Genomic DNA, 14,313 nt, shown 5'->3' on the forward strand with positions numbered 1-14,313 from the left:
ATAAACAACATTCAGCATATCCATCATGTGCGAAGGAATGTTCGGCCTCGAGTGGTGGTTTATCTCGGCGCCATCCCGTAACCAACGCGTCAGATTAGAAACGAGTCATGATTTGAGTTGTTGGCTAGGACAGGGCCAGTTTGGAAAGTCCATCGGCGGCCTCAAGGGCTTCTGTGTCCTCAACAGCTCGTTCGACGCCTTTCATCTACTTTACAGACCCCCTATAGACTCGCAGAACCTGGCTTTAGTACAGCTTGGCAAGGCACTCAAGAAGCACACTCGTCTCGCTTCACCCTCTCCAATAGAGAAGTTACCGCCAGAGTTGATAAGCAGCATCTATCTGCACCTTCAGCCAGCTGACCACATCGCCCTCGGGCTTTGCTGTCGAAACCTCTGGATCCAAGCGGTGACTACTATTCACCACTCTCGTCGTTTATCATCTTGGGTGGACACACCGATGTTCCTTGCGGGTAGTAGACAATTGCTTGCTCTTCGACAGGCTAGTCATGACCAGGAATCTGTACTTCGAATACCTCAGAATGGAAACCGAGATGCAGTCCGCGAGATGGTGATTCTACAGAACCCTCATCTGTTTCACGCTCTAAAGCAAGCGAGGAATCGGAATTTGTTGCGCGACTATGCTTCCGTGACTTCGTCGGACTTTGATCCTCCTTACTTCCAAGAACTTACCCGAATCTTACCGTCGAGTGGTATTTCGAAAAGCCTTCACCTGCTGATGGAGTTGTGCCTACCCCCCGGAGAACTTGACAACGAAAAGCAGTGGTACCTTCGAGACTTCACCACTAACGAATACATCCGAATGGACCTTGTTCAAGACTGTACCATCTCTGAGCATGTTACTGTCTCACTCACTAGAAATCCTTGGCTCACATTGGATATCTTACTCATATGGCTCATTACATGGCAAGCAGGAAATGACAAAGCATCAGAACAAAACTTTAAAGGAAACCCAAAAGACCAAATCAGGAAAATATTCACCAACGGTTTCAGCGTTACTGCATCCGACATTGCTCAGATCCGTTCATATTTTACAGACATGTACTTTGGTCGATGGGCAGGCCATTCTTTAGATGTTGTACAGCTGGCGCAGAACAAGATGGAAAGCGGTTGGACTGATATAACACGTGAGATTCAGGACGTCTCCCAACAGTGGTTTGTTGCGATATATCTTGAGGCCTTTTTGATGAAAGAAACTAAATACCGTGAGTACTGGGGGCGTTTTGCGAAAGACCAGATTAACAAGTAGTTGGAATATTATGGCTGCTGGAATATTCCCATAGTACGTTCAATTGCTGTCATTCCGATTGCTTAGCATTTGCTACTAGGAAACCAATTTTTACTGCAATATCTAGTAACAGAATGGCAGAATCAATGTGACTATGGTGTCTGTCGATGATGACGCTAGGCCACAAGCTGTATTCAGTTGATGTCCCAGTTTTTAAGCCTAAGAGTTTGAAACGAGACGGTGACACAATCAGTGGATCTCAAAAGGCTTGAATATCTCAAAGATCTACTTGAAAGCTGGTCTAATGCATGAAAAAGGAGATTAAGTATGATGCAGAGGAGGCCGAGTCCGTTATGTGTTGGTCCCATTGTGAAACATATGACTCGACAACAGCTGGGCATTCGTCCAAGAACGAAGCAAAGTTTAATAATATTGAGATGTACGCGTTACCTTGAATCACGATGAGGTTGTATTTCTTGATTTTTGAGCCGCCAAGTCCACCCGCTCGGATAATGCGGCCTCGGCTGACGGTTTTGCCAATGTGTTTGTTATGGAGCCTCAAATCTCCGCACCCAATCAAAACATTACACAGAGACATTCTGCAAGGAACAAAGACACGCCAGGCAGGTTTAGTCGTGGATCTTATTTATGCTTGTGACGTCAAGGACACGGGAATCGACATGGAGACAATCCCCTACCATTGAGACCAATGATCTCATATAGAAGAAAATAAAATAAAACTAGAGATATAAGGATATAACAGATCTGTCGATAGTCAATTGAGTTTACTTTGTGACCCTCAGAGCATCTGGACTACTACCGTTGACTATTCACAATGCCCCGTCAAACCACAACTCTGAGTAAGGCTCTTGTGAGCATGCTGCCTATCGCAGCTCAGGCTTCTGCAGCTTCTCTCAACTCCGAGTACACCTTCAACCCTCTGCATCACCTTACCGGAATCGCACCTTACTTCGAGTCTCAAGATCCTCCCGCTTCTCCAGATGCGCCTCAGGGTTGCACAGCTGAGCGCGCCGCTTACTTGGTGCGACATGCCGCCATTTACGCCAATGACTTCGACTATGAGGAGTACATTGAGCCCTTTGTCGAGAAGCTCGAGAACAAGACTGGCATGGATTGGTCCAAGATTCCCTACCTAAACTTCCTTGCCGACTGGGAGGCCCCCATCTCTGACGCCGAAGTTTCCCTATTGACCAACCTCGGTCGTCTTGAGGCTACCAAATTGGGAGTTGACCTTGAGTTCAGATACCCCGAGTTCAAGCAGCCCAAGAAGGTGTGGACTTCCACCGCCGAGAGAACTGTCAAGTCCGCTCAGTCCTTTGTCCGGGGTCTCCAAGCCGACGACACAACCATCAAGGTTCAGCAAATCTACGAGTCCGAGGAGTCTGGCGCCGACAGCTTGACTCCCTACAAGGCTTGCCCTGCTTATTCTGGCTCCACCGGTAGCGAGGAGTCTTCTGAGTATCAGGAGAAGTACGCCAAACCCATTGTCGAGCGCTTCAACGCTCTCGCATCTGACTTCAACTTCACCATCAACGATATTTTCGGAATGCAGCAGCTATGTGGGTACGAGACTGTTGTCCGTGGAAAGTCGCCTTTCTGTAACCTGGAGCTCTTCACCCCCGATGATTGGCTAGGCTGGGAATACGCCGAGGACGTCCGATACCACTACAACGCTGGTTACGGTAACGAGATTTCTGGATACGTTGGCATGCCCTGGCTCAACTCGACCGCTGATCTGCTCATGAGTGGCGACTCTGATGAAGACCTCTATGTTAGCTTCACTCACCGAGAGCTGCCTCCCATGGTCCTTGTCGCGATGGGTCTCTTCAACAACTCTGAGCCTGGTGGCAGCGAGTCCCAGATCAACGACACCATGCCCCTCACCAAGATCAACTACCGCCGCGCCTGGAAGAGCTCACACATCCTCCCATTCTTGAGCAACATTGCTATTGAGCGACTGAATTGCACCGGCAGCTATGGTTACGAAGACGGAGAGTACTACCGTGTTCTGGTGAACAGCGCGCCCCAGCCCCTGCCCGCTTGCGAGGATGGCCCCGGAACTAGCTGCACCCGTGATAGCTTTGAGGAATACGTTCAAGCTCGTGTTGACAAGTTCACTGGCTTCACTGACAAGTGCGGCGTGGACTACGACAACTCTACCGACATCCTGTCCATTTACCACGAATAATGAGTTGCAAGATTAGATAAGCTTCATGTAATGAACATTTAATATACTTTTATACATAATGATACTTTTTAAGAGCAAACCATATGGTGGAAATGAGTCTGATCGCGGCGTTACTAGTGATATCTCCTCGGTGATAGATTAAGGTTAAGTAAATAAGACCATATAAGACAATCACTCAGCAACCATGCGACGATTGGCTCAAGGTTTACATCCTAATAACCTTACCACTGCGTTTTGAACCAACAAGAAGATCAAAGTCATCCTACAATATGTCTAGAATATTCTTGCTTTTTCTCTTTGTAAACTATAACTGTTGACATTTCCAGCATGGTGAAGTTTATAGACGCCAGGTATATAAATATAACACCCACCTCTTGATGTCTTGATTCTTGTCAATCTTGTTATCTGTTTTGGTCTGCTTCCAGCCACAGGCCTCGAATTCCTACCAAAATCGCCACCATGTCTGCCGAATGCTTCTGTGATTTGTATTCCGGAAGAGACAGACCCTCAGCTCCATCCTTTACTCTATTTACCCAACTCCCGTCTGAGATCCGCTTGCTCATTTGGAAAGCTGCTCTCCCACAACATCAAGACCTTCACACTGCATATAACATCTGGGCATCTGACCACAAGAGATGGAAGAGCATCAGGCTCCGTGGAAAACAAGAGGCCCCAGTTGGCTTGTTGAGGGCTTGCTTCGAGTCTCGGGATGTCGCATTGGAGACAGGCTCATTTTTGGAACTTAGCCACGCAGCACGTTTCATGATACCGTTGCCAGCTTTCGAACCTATATGGATCGACAACAGTATTAAGACTCTGATGATGCCTATCAATCCTCAAGCCTTTCGGAAGATTAATTGCTTTCCTAAAAACATACAGTCTATTGCTACATTGGCTACAATGTCGGCCGGTAAGATGTGGATACGGAAAGCATTTGAATTCTTGGTGTCAACAAAACACTGTCACAATATCAAGACGATATTAGCTGGTCTCATGTGGATACCACTTGCCTATAGCGAGGGAAGTAACAAAGAAACTCATCCTTGCGTAGATTCGGAGACGGTCGCGGTATCGCTCGACGATCCAAAGATGATCGACTATTTGACCTCGGCATTTGAGAGCCATGCGATCAAGGTTTTGGGAAAACAAATATCTCCAGCATGCTACCGGAAGAGCGCCAGGGACTTTCTTGCCTTCATCAAGAACCGTGAAAGGCGTTTTTACAGCTGGGATCATGATCTTGTGCCTGATGGCTTCGAATTGAAGGCCGCTATCATATTCGGACGACCGCACTCGTTCGGCTGCTACGACTTGCCATTGTCTTTAAACATGATGGACAGTTTTGTTTCTACAGGTAGACTATATGAAATGATACCTCCACTTGATAGAGATACAATCAGAGGTCTTATCGAACAATAGACAAAAATGATTCAACGGGCAATAAACTAAGAACACGTATCTCAAAATTTTGTCGTGGAGCATCACTTGCTCTTAGAATCTGTCTTCTGGTCTTTCAATTTGCGCTCTAAAACATCAACACCCCCTGACTTCTTAATCAGGCTATCAAAAGTACCAGTTGGGAAAAGAGTAGCGTATCGCGCTGTCCCTGCCGAGCCGCCTCTTGAGACCAGATGTGGTACTTTGGGCTGGCTGAGATCAGAGGCCACCTGTTTCGCCCACGTCGCGGCATCTGGCTTGACGATCCCTGGCATATTTCCAGCCATTGTTGATTCGATTTCGTTTTTGGCGATGCTGTAGATGGAGTTCTCTGGTAGTTTGGCACCAAGCGCGTTGACAAAGAATGTTGTTTTGACAGCCCCAGTCAACAGGTTGATGACTCGGATGCCAAAAGGCTCAAGTTCCAGTCTCAAACTTTCAGTCAAGCTAGTTGCCGCTGCTTTGGATGCTGCATAAGCGCCTTGGAATGGAGTACCGACGCCGAGCAGTCCTGAGGCAGATGTGTTGTTGATGAGCATACCGCCATGCGAAGATTCGATCAAAAGTGGTAAGAAGACCCGAGTCACTCGAATGATTGAAAAGACGTTGAGTTCGAAAACCTCATGGATCTTGTCTAGATCAACATCAAGAATGGGCATGCTGTATCCTGTACCAGCATTGTTGACCAGGGCATCGAGCGAGCCTCCAGTGAGTTTCCTGACCTCGTCTGTGGCCTTTGAGATGGACTCAGTGGAGTTGATGTCCATTTGTATGCATTCAATGCCGGCGTCTTGAAGGGCCTTTAACTTTGAAAGGTCTCGACCTGATCCAAGGACTCGCCATCCGAACGGCTTCAGAGCCAGTGCCAATGCAGATCCAAGGCCACCATCTGAGCAGCCAGTTATCAGGATTGTTCTTGGTTGAGACATAGTTGAAAAAGGTATTCCGTATAGATTATGAAGGAAGATGAAAGACCTAGAACAAGAGTTATTTTCATGCGTGTTCAGAACCAGACAATAGAAGTGGATATAGGATCGGTTACATCAAAGTGCTGTCTTTATAGCAATAGACAACAAAAGTGAGAATTGTGTTATTTATCTAATTAGCAAACCCACTGGTCTCTATCTTATAGGTTGATCATTTTTAACTGAGGCCTCGGGGGAACCGCTAAAAGGCCGTCTTATGTGAGAATTACCAGAATAGAACAAGTGACAACACCCTTGTTAAGCCATACCCAAAGTGTATTTCTTGTATGATTGGCCATACCGTGAGTTAGGGCTGACGCTGTCATGCTCACCCAGATCCTTCGACAGGGATGGGGTGCACTGATAAGCTATGACACCTCTAGGAATGTTCGATGCCATCAATAGCGTCTGTCAAATTTACAATTATATTTCAAATAGCCTTTCTTTGACTATATCTACTATAATGATCATTGGACCGTGACTCGAGATGAACAATTGCCTGTAGATTTGCCTGATATATGGGGCTTCTGAATAGTCTGGTAAGATTACACTCTTCCCATGGCGTGCTCGATCTCTCTAAGTGCAGCAAGAACCTTCTCATCATATTGCCTTCGCCCAACAATCTGCAGACTAATTGGCATACCCGCAAACGTAGTAGGATCGTACTGATCGTATACAAACTTGTCATCATCGTTTTTGGGGACATAGTTGACATCCTTGGGGTCTTTAGAAGGATCAACAGTTGTTACTGGGAAAACTGCTGCTGGACTGCGGTACTGTTAGTGAATTACTTGGGTTCCAAAAGAAAAGACTTACTAGTCCAGTAGGTTCCAGTGAGCCGTATAGCCCCAGTAACGTGACTGTTCATGGGGAGATGCTGCTCCAAAATAAGGTGGGCACAAAATGACATCGACTTCTCTACCGTCGTCGTTACCCGTGTAGGTCCAGGCGCGAGCATATGCCGCGCGATAGTCGTCTCGCTTGGTGCAAAGCTGATACAAAGGTTAGAGACTGTTTAACTGAACTGCCAAAGTTACACTTACCTCCCACAACTCGTGCATGTTCATGTTCTTTACGCTTGGTTGTTCTATAATGAACTTTGTCAAAGGAAGAACAGGCTCTCCAGCTGCTTCGAGAAGATCCAATGCTTGCTTTCCTCCATCGGGCCAGTATAATGCTGAGACTATTTCCCAGCCCTTTGCATGATCCAAAGGTTCACAGTCCCAGTCTACGACTTGATGACCAGCTTTACGACAAGCCTCTGCCACTTCTCTCAAAGCCCTGGTCATAGGCGGATGGGGCTGCACGACACCATCCCACCATTGAATGGCAATCTTCAAAGGTCGATCAAATTTGTATGGTGTCCACTCTTTGACGGTAAGAGAGGGATCGATGAGCCATGGTTTGGATGCCAGGGCTACCTTCATAAAAAGTTCAAGCGACTCGCGGTCGGCAGCCATTGGACCTCCTGTTGAAGACACGGTTTCCTTTCCAATCATGATAGATCGTGCACCCATGGTTGAGATCCGCTTGAGAGTCGGTCTATGACTATGTCAGCATGTACCGATGCTAAAGAGATCTGGGCACTCACTTGAAACCATAGATTCCGTTATGGGCTGCTGGGCAACGAATACTACCACCAATATCTCCACCAACACCCTATCCATGTCAGCGAAGAAATATGCTTGACAGAGGAGCCACTTACCAGAATACTTCCTCGAAATCCAATGAGAGCTCCTTCACCTCCACTGCTACCACCAGGCGTCAAATTGCGGTTGAATGGGTTTACAGTTCGTCCATATATGGTGCTGCTAGTCTCAAGATGCATGATTGTCTGAGGCTGTGTCGTTCGTACGTAAAAGACACAGCCTTCGTCATATAGATTGTCGTAAAGAAGGTTGGATCCATGGGCCTTGTTGATCCATGCTACAAAAGACGCATGGGTCGTCACATTCTTTCCGACCATACCGTGATGTTCCTTAGCCGAAATTGGCAGACCGAAGAGCATGCCTTTGGGTTCAGGTAACGAATCTAGATATTTGGCGCGTTCAATAGCTTCATCCCACATGAGAGTGACCACGCAGTTGGTCTAACACCACCATCATCAGTACCGCATCCTATCTTTAGTGTAGATTACTTACCGCAACTTGAGCCAAGGCAGCCCTCCGCAAGAAAGCACGGGTCACTTCTTCAACCTTGATTTCTCTCTTTCGGAGGACGTCTAGAAGTTTTGTGACAGAGTACTTTTCGGTAATCTCTATCTCGCGTGCAGTCAAGACTGCTTTAGGGAGGTCTCGTGAATTGAGAGGGAGCTCATGTGGGATTCCTTGCAGCTTGGGCTCGACCTTGGCAAGACCGATATCACGCTCTTGCAGTATTGCAGCTACTGTTTCTTTGTAGCTTGCCATCTTGTCTAGGTTGGTCTATAACGATCTGATGAGGGGTTAGCTTTGGGTGTCCGATAATGGAAAGTCAGTATGCTTACAATGAAATTTATGTGAAGATGTCTAGTTGATGTATGAAAGACGGAGGTCTCTGTGTTACGAATTTGCATAAAGACCTGATAAGCGTCTCCAAGTCATCCTGTCATGCGGGGTCACGGTTGTAGATCGCCCGCGGCTTATCTTTGTTGAAGCCGAGCCGACGATATCCAAGTGGTAACTAGACCCCGCAATCCAACGCCCTTTACTGTGTCATGTCAAGTGATACAGTGAATCGGTTGCCAAAACTACCTACCTAGGTGATAATGACTGTATTAGTGTGGATTTGAGCTGAGTGTTACTGTGTTAGTAACAATCTTCATTATATCTTCAAATTAGATAGATAAACCACAATAATACAAATCATGTATATCCATCGAATCTTGACCGGTCTCTCCAAAGTCACATCAAGTAGAATTTCTATGTTCTGTTCACAAAACGAAATGATGAATGTCATTTCTATCCAACGTTAGACGTCCCTCAAACTTGGAGGCAACGTGTGGATCCTGGAACCTGATGTTTGGCGTCCTCGTTCGCTTACTGGGGCAGCGTCAGTGTTGAATCTGGGTTACCTCTCAAATCACATCACATGGCGCAATTGAAGCCACTAACAGAGGCCTCGTGATCTCTACAGGAATGATTTGATATAATTGCATATGGCGAATTACGATTGAGATACTAAAAGGAGATTAGCAAGTCTATTTGGTATGATAACCGACACCATTCTCCAAAGTATCGAATTTATCGACGAGAGTTATATTGCTACTGCTTATATGAGATACAATTAGTCCTTCATCTTATACATACGACCATACCTACCAGAAAATACGGGATCCCGTCCGCTCTCCCATAGTCAAGCTGGTAAGGGGCGGATTAGTAGTTGGGTCGGTGACGACCAGCGAATCCCCGCTGTTGTATGTACTTTTTGTCCTTTGTAAATGTGAACTATTGAAAAGAGCCCACCCATAGATACCTAGAGTGGATTCACGGTGTAGTTGAATGACGTTTTTCTTTTGTAGCACTATGGATATGTTAGGCAAGAAATATTGTCGACAAAATGGAATCTCTATTGCAAAGGAGCAAGAACTGATCTATCTATCCTCTCAACATCGCCTCATATCTATCTCGTCTATAGTCATCTTCATCGTCACTATTGGAATCTGACGATTCCACAGACTCTTCCTGACCCCCCATCTCATTCATAGCTATATCATCTCCACCCAGCTTGGTATAGGCCATCCTCTGCCTCCAAGTCTTATAGTTCCTGATTCCAAATATGATTGCAAGCACAAATGCCGACATCAGGACCGCCATTATGCCCAACGATCTCCATAACCTCCAGCCTCTGATGCAACAGGGATACCACGCCATGAAGACACTAACGCCCCATTCTTTCCAACCCATCTTTCGCGGGTGATCTCGTACAAGGCCCTTGCGAACAAGGTGTTTGAAGCGTGGACCGTTTGGCCCAGAATTGAAGCGCTTGAGGCCGAAATGAGGAACTGTTTCCTGACGAGGATCAGAGTCCGGATATTTGATATCTCCCCAGTGGCCGATAAAGTCAAACCAAGAGGTCAGATTCTGAGCAGGTTCTGTCGCGGATGGTTGCAAAGGTGAGATTATCGGTGTAATGGTGAAGGTATCGGAATTGAAGCGGTAGAAGTAGGCTGACAGGACTGGGTCCCATATCTTACCCTTATCGCAGTAGTCGAACATGGCTGCGTTGTGAAGTTGATGACTGTACTATAATTAGCATAGTCTACAAGAGAGGCGGGCAAAGGTAAAGCTTACCCTTCGGCTGGATAGTTGGCATGAGAACCGGCGGCGCTGTATACCACAGGCTGTTTCTTCAGTTAGCAAAAATTCACAGGTTCAATAGCGGTCATGGTTGACGTACTCTACCATCGGTTATGTTAATCCTTGAGTCGTCCCACTTGAAGCCGACGCCATCGACATGCTGGCTGTAGTATACACCGACAGGGGTACCGTTGTGGAACCTGACCATGTTGTGTTCCCTGGGAAGAAGCGTCAGTTTGATCTCTACCCCCAACGCAGACTTTACTAACCAATCCCCAACATGATTGCCGAAGTGCATCCCGGATGATAAGTTCTCATCTCCAACCAAGTGGTTTATTGGCTCCAGGACTTGAGTGATATTTGGTCCCTCGTTGAAAGAATAGAAGTAAAAGTAGAAAGCGTCGACGTCAATGTCACTTTTCTCTACCAAAATCACGGCGCAAGGCACAGAGTCGTGGATCTTTCCGTCGGCATCGGGAGCCTCGCCTAAAATCCAAGGTGGATATGTCAAAGGGTCCTCCTTAGAAGTAAGAGCAACTTCTTCACCACCATAGCTATTGAGGTCTCCAAGATTCTCTAGTTCAAGTGAAGATGGACCGCTGATTGGCTGTCCATCAAGTTTGGGGATTGTATTGGAGACATGAGCTGCGAGATCGCTCGGCATGAAGCGATCTTCCGAATGAAGCCATACTAAAGGTGCTGTGATATTAATTAGTTTTGCTGAACAAAGAATTCGCAATGTAACTCGCCATGGCTAGCAACATAATCGGGGCATCGGTTGAGGCCCGTAGCTTCCGAGAATGCAGGAGTAAAGACGCTGACAAGACTAAGCAGCAACAGCTGTTTCTGTGAAGTCATCTGGGTCAACACGCCCCCAATCATCACAATAACGTCCCGTCAAGCAGGATCTTTGATGTTTATGACTTGTTGTCAAGAAGCAAACAGATCTAAACCCGATCTGACGGGAGATACCAGGGCCAAAGTGCTTATTCAGCATCGGCATCTTCGGCTGAGATACGTCGCGTTGATTGGTGGTATCGTATCAAGACCTCTCCACTTCCAAGTCTTGGTGGACACTCATGGTATAGACAATCAAGAGAGATAAGAAAAGGTCTCAGGGTAGATTGCTGATGACGCGTGGATAGACAGAGAAATTATCATAAAAAAGGAAATAATTGTTTGAGGAATTCGGTTTCTCATGTTGATATTGAAAGAATTTGGGAGGCAGCAGAACCACAGTGATAACCGACTTTACGTATTGACTGTTGACAATGTAGTAAATGGTTCATGATATCTCATAAGTAAAACATGAAAATAATTATATTGAATCTTAAATGACTATTATCCCGTGTATATACGGTTTTGATCACATTTCGCTTCCTGTAATGAGGTCCATCTCATTCAGCGGTACAGTCCTGGTTCTGAAAAACAACTTGTGACCAATAACCATGACAAGGAATAAGATCAAGCTGATGTAGTTCGTAAAGAACTTGCTGGTATCCCATTCAATAAACACTTCAAACCCACTAGTGATTATGATCAGAGAGCTGAAAAACAGGCCATACCAAGATAAATATGGCTGCAGAGGGGCGACATAAGGCAGACTAGTACGAGGTATGCCTTGTAGCGAAAGAGCCTTCATGAATCGGATGTGACAGAGCGAAATGATAGCCCAGGCGATGAACCCTGCAACAGAGGTGATACTCAGGAACCAGTTGAACACAACTGTGCCGTTGTTTGACAGGTTGAGGAATGACAAGAACCCAACAGCTGCGCAGACACCGACAGCATTGTATGGCGTTCCAAATCGGTTTGTCTTCTTCAAAAATTCAGGCGCATGGCCCGAGTCGGCAAGAGAGATCAGAATTCGGCTACTGGAATAAACATCCGAGTTGGCAGCAGTCAAAACAGCAGTTAACAATACTGCATTGAGAATCGATGGCAGAATAGGAACCCCGGCCAGTTGGGCGACAATGACAAGAGGGGATGCTGAGGCATCATGTGATTCACTGAGGAGGCCTTTTTCAGTTGAAGGAATATTCAAACCGAGAAAGAAGACGGTGGCGATGAATATCGAAAACACTCCCCAAAAGGTCCAGCGCATCGCTGAAGGAATTGTTTTCCGGGGATCTTTCGTTTCGCCTGCCCCGATAGCCACCAACTCGGACCCCTGATAGCTGAAGCCTGCAGTAATCAAAACTGACCAGAAGCCAATAAATCGACCAGTATCGCCTTCGATGATGTGCTCATTGAACGCACCTGGGTCTTTCCAGTATTTGAAACCGAGATACCCTTGGTCTCCGACACCCGCGTTGACGCATATTGAAAATATGATAAAACCGATGATTGTGATGACTTTGATGCTAGAGAACCACATTTCGAATTCTCCAAACCAACGAACAGGCATGAAATTGGCTGCAGTGAAGAGTACCCAAAATACAGCAATCCAGATTCCGATATTAAGATCCTTCTCCCAATATTGGATAATCAAGCCAGCCGCTGTTAGTTCAAGAGCAAAAGTGATTGTCCAGCTGAACCAGTAAATCCAACCCATAGCAAAGCCAAATGTAGGGTCGAGAAAGCGCGTCGCATACGTGGTAAAAGCACCGGCGACGGGAATATATGCTGCCATTTCACCAAGAGCTGTCATAACGGAGAACAACAAGGTTCCAACGAAGATGAAGGCGATAAGAAGTGACACGGGACCAGCTGTTGCCAGGGCATTTCCTGTTCCGATGAAAAGACCTGTGCCGACGGCAGCGCCTATCGCAATGAACTGGAGATGGCGGCCATGAAGAGCCCTTTCAAGTTCTGTGCCCGTGTTTTCGGGGCCGTGTTGTAGAGATTTGGCTGAGGGTGCTGACTCGTTGACCTCGTGTTGAGGATCTGGTTTAATGTGCAACTCCATCGTGATCCGTAGAGAGGTATCTATCAAGAGTAGAACGAGCAACCAAAGAGATAGGTGGGATGAATCAATCCTTTATTGTTTTTGAATCGGGCGACACAGCGAAACTCGAACCCTATCAATATGTAGAGGCGAATATCGTGTCTGAAGACTCTCGCGTGCCATGAGTGCTTTACAATCTTGTCGTTGAAAGGCGGATGCGGTGGAGTCAATAAATCTCAAATACAATTACCATTAGATAATAATTTGTCACAATCATCGATGTTGTTTTGACCCCAGTTACTGAACATGACCCTCGGGAAAGCTACACCTTGCCATGTTTGTTAGTTCAGGCATCTCGATTTCTCGCGTTGATCTAGCTTCGATATATTCACGCCTTGGCATGACATGTGAACTATACAATGCTTACAAGTGGATTGGTATTAGACTAAAATTATATCTACGGTTTAAACTACGGTGTGTTGGATCTATCATGTTTAGTAGCCATTGATTGATCTTTCTGCATCATGTCTTGGAAGGGCGGATGTCGAGATTGGGCGTGGTGGGTCTGGTCTCTCAAAGGCGGAGGCTAGTCTAGTATCTTGTCAACATCGACACCTTCTGTTTATGGTTACTTTCCAGTCACCATCATAAGTTTTTGACCATTTTATTTGAGAGATGTAAATCTCCTACTAATAGACATCATCAACAGCCTTGAAATCAACTTCATCAAAGGTAGATTCTGTCCGATAGAGTCATAAGCCCAAAACGGTGCCACCGGTACCAACTTGATCATTCCATTAGTCATCGCCTACGTGCTTCTACTTCCTAGGAGAATATACATCACCCGTTAACTTATTCTGGTGAAAGGACTGACAAGGATCCTTCGTCAATAGATATGCTGACTTTAGTTCAGCCCAGGCCATGCAATGAGTTTCGGGTGGGCTCTCGTCTAGGACAATAACTATTACTCGAACCTGTTAAAAGGAAAAACTTTTCTTCCCCTTCTTAATGGATATGATCTACCTCATTGTTTTGCGGAAGATTTTGTTCCGGAAACCTAGCAGACAGTAATTGAGTTTGCAGAGCCTTGTTTCAAATATATTATATGACGTGGCCAGCACAAATAACATTACACTAGACTTAGCATATGAACAAGGAGTTTGAATAATCTCAAAATTTGAAATGTATGATAGCTTAATCTACATGACCGAGTTTTAGAAACCACTTATGTTAATGACTTTCAATATATACAGTGAATGAAGGCATCTTGGGATCGCTCTACAGGAGCAACT

The 14,313-nt window shown here is 45.9% G+C and overlaps 5 protein-coding genes across 5 annotated transcripts; 2 read left to right on the plus strand and 3 right to left on the minus strand.

The window, feature by feature from the left end:
* Positions 1–25: 25 nt before the first annotated feature.
* On the plus strand, positions 26–1,267 carry FPOAC1_005780 (uncharacterized protein; the record flags this gene model as incomplete). Its single annotated transcript, XM_044850293.1, has 1 exon — positions 26–1,267. The coding sequence occupies one exon, from the start codon at positions 26–28 to the stop codon at positions 1,265–1,267; it is 1,242 nt and encodes a 413-aa protein (XP_044709003.1).
* Positions 1,268–2,081: 814 nt separating this feature from the next.
* FPOAC1_005781 (uncharacterized protein) lies at positions 2,082–3,455 on the plus strand (the record flags this gene model as incomplete). Its single annotated transcript, XM_044850294.1, has 1 exon — positions 2,082–3,455. One exon carries the CDS (start codon positions 2,082–2,084, stop codon positions 3,453–3,455), a length of 1,374 nt encoding a protein of 457 aa, XP_044709004.1.
* A 981-nt stretch (positions 3,456–4,436) lies between these two features.
* Positions 4,437–8,265, minus strand: FPOAC1_005782 (uncharacterized protein; the record flags this gene model as incomplete). Its single annotated transcript, XM_044850295.1, has 8 exons — positions 4,437–4,776; positions 4,941–5,781; positions 6,501–6,625; positions 6,674–6,849; positions 6,901–7,399; positions 7,449–7,516; positions 7,563–7,946; positions 7,999–8,265. 8 exons carry the CDS (start codon positions 8,263–8,265, stop codon positions 4,437–4,439), a joined length of 2,700 nt encoding a protein of 899 aa, XP_044709005.1.
* A 1,167-nt stretch (positions 8,266–9,432) lies between these two features.
* Positions 9,433–10,798, minus strand: FPOAC1_005783 (uncharacterized protein; the record flags this gene model as incomplete). Its single annotated transcript, XM_044850296.1, has 4 exons — positions 9,433–10,075; positions 10,129–10,178; positions 10,235–10,352; positions 10,404–10,798. 4 exons carry the CDS (start codon positions 10,796–10,798, stop codon positions 9,433–9,435), a joined length of 1,206 nt encoding a protein of 401 aa, XP_044709006.1.
* A 702-nt stretch (positions 10,799–11,500) lies between these two features.
* FPOAC1_005784 (uncharacterized protein) lies at positions 11,501–13,042 on the minus strand (the record flags this gene model as incomplete). Its single annotated transcript, XM_044850297.1, has 1 exon — positions 11,501–13,042. The coding sequence occupies one exon, from the start codon at positions 13,040–13,042 to the stop codon at positions 11,501–11,503; it is 1,542 nt and encodes a 513-aa protein (XP_044709007.1).
* Positions 13,043–14,313: the final 1,271 nt, after the last annotated feature.

This window comes from Fusarium poae, chromosome 2, assembly GCF_019609905.1.
Source record: "Fusarium poae strain DAOMC 252244 chromosome 2, whole genome shotgun sequence".
Classification (NCBI taxonomy): Eukaryota; Fungi; Ascomycota; class Sordariomycetes; order Hypocreales; family Nectriaceae; genus Fusarium; species Fusarium poae.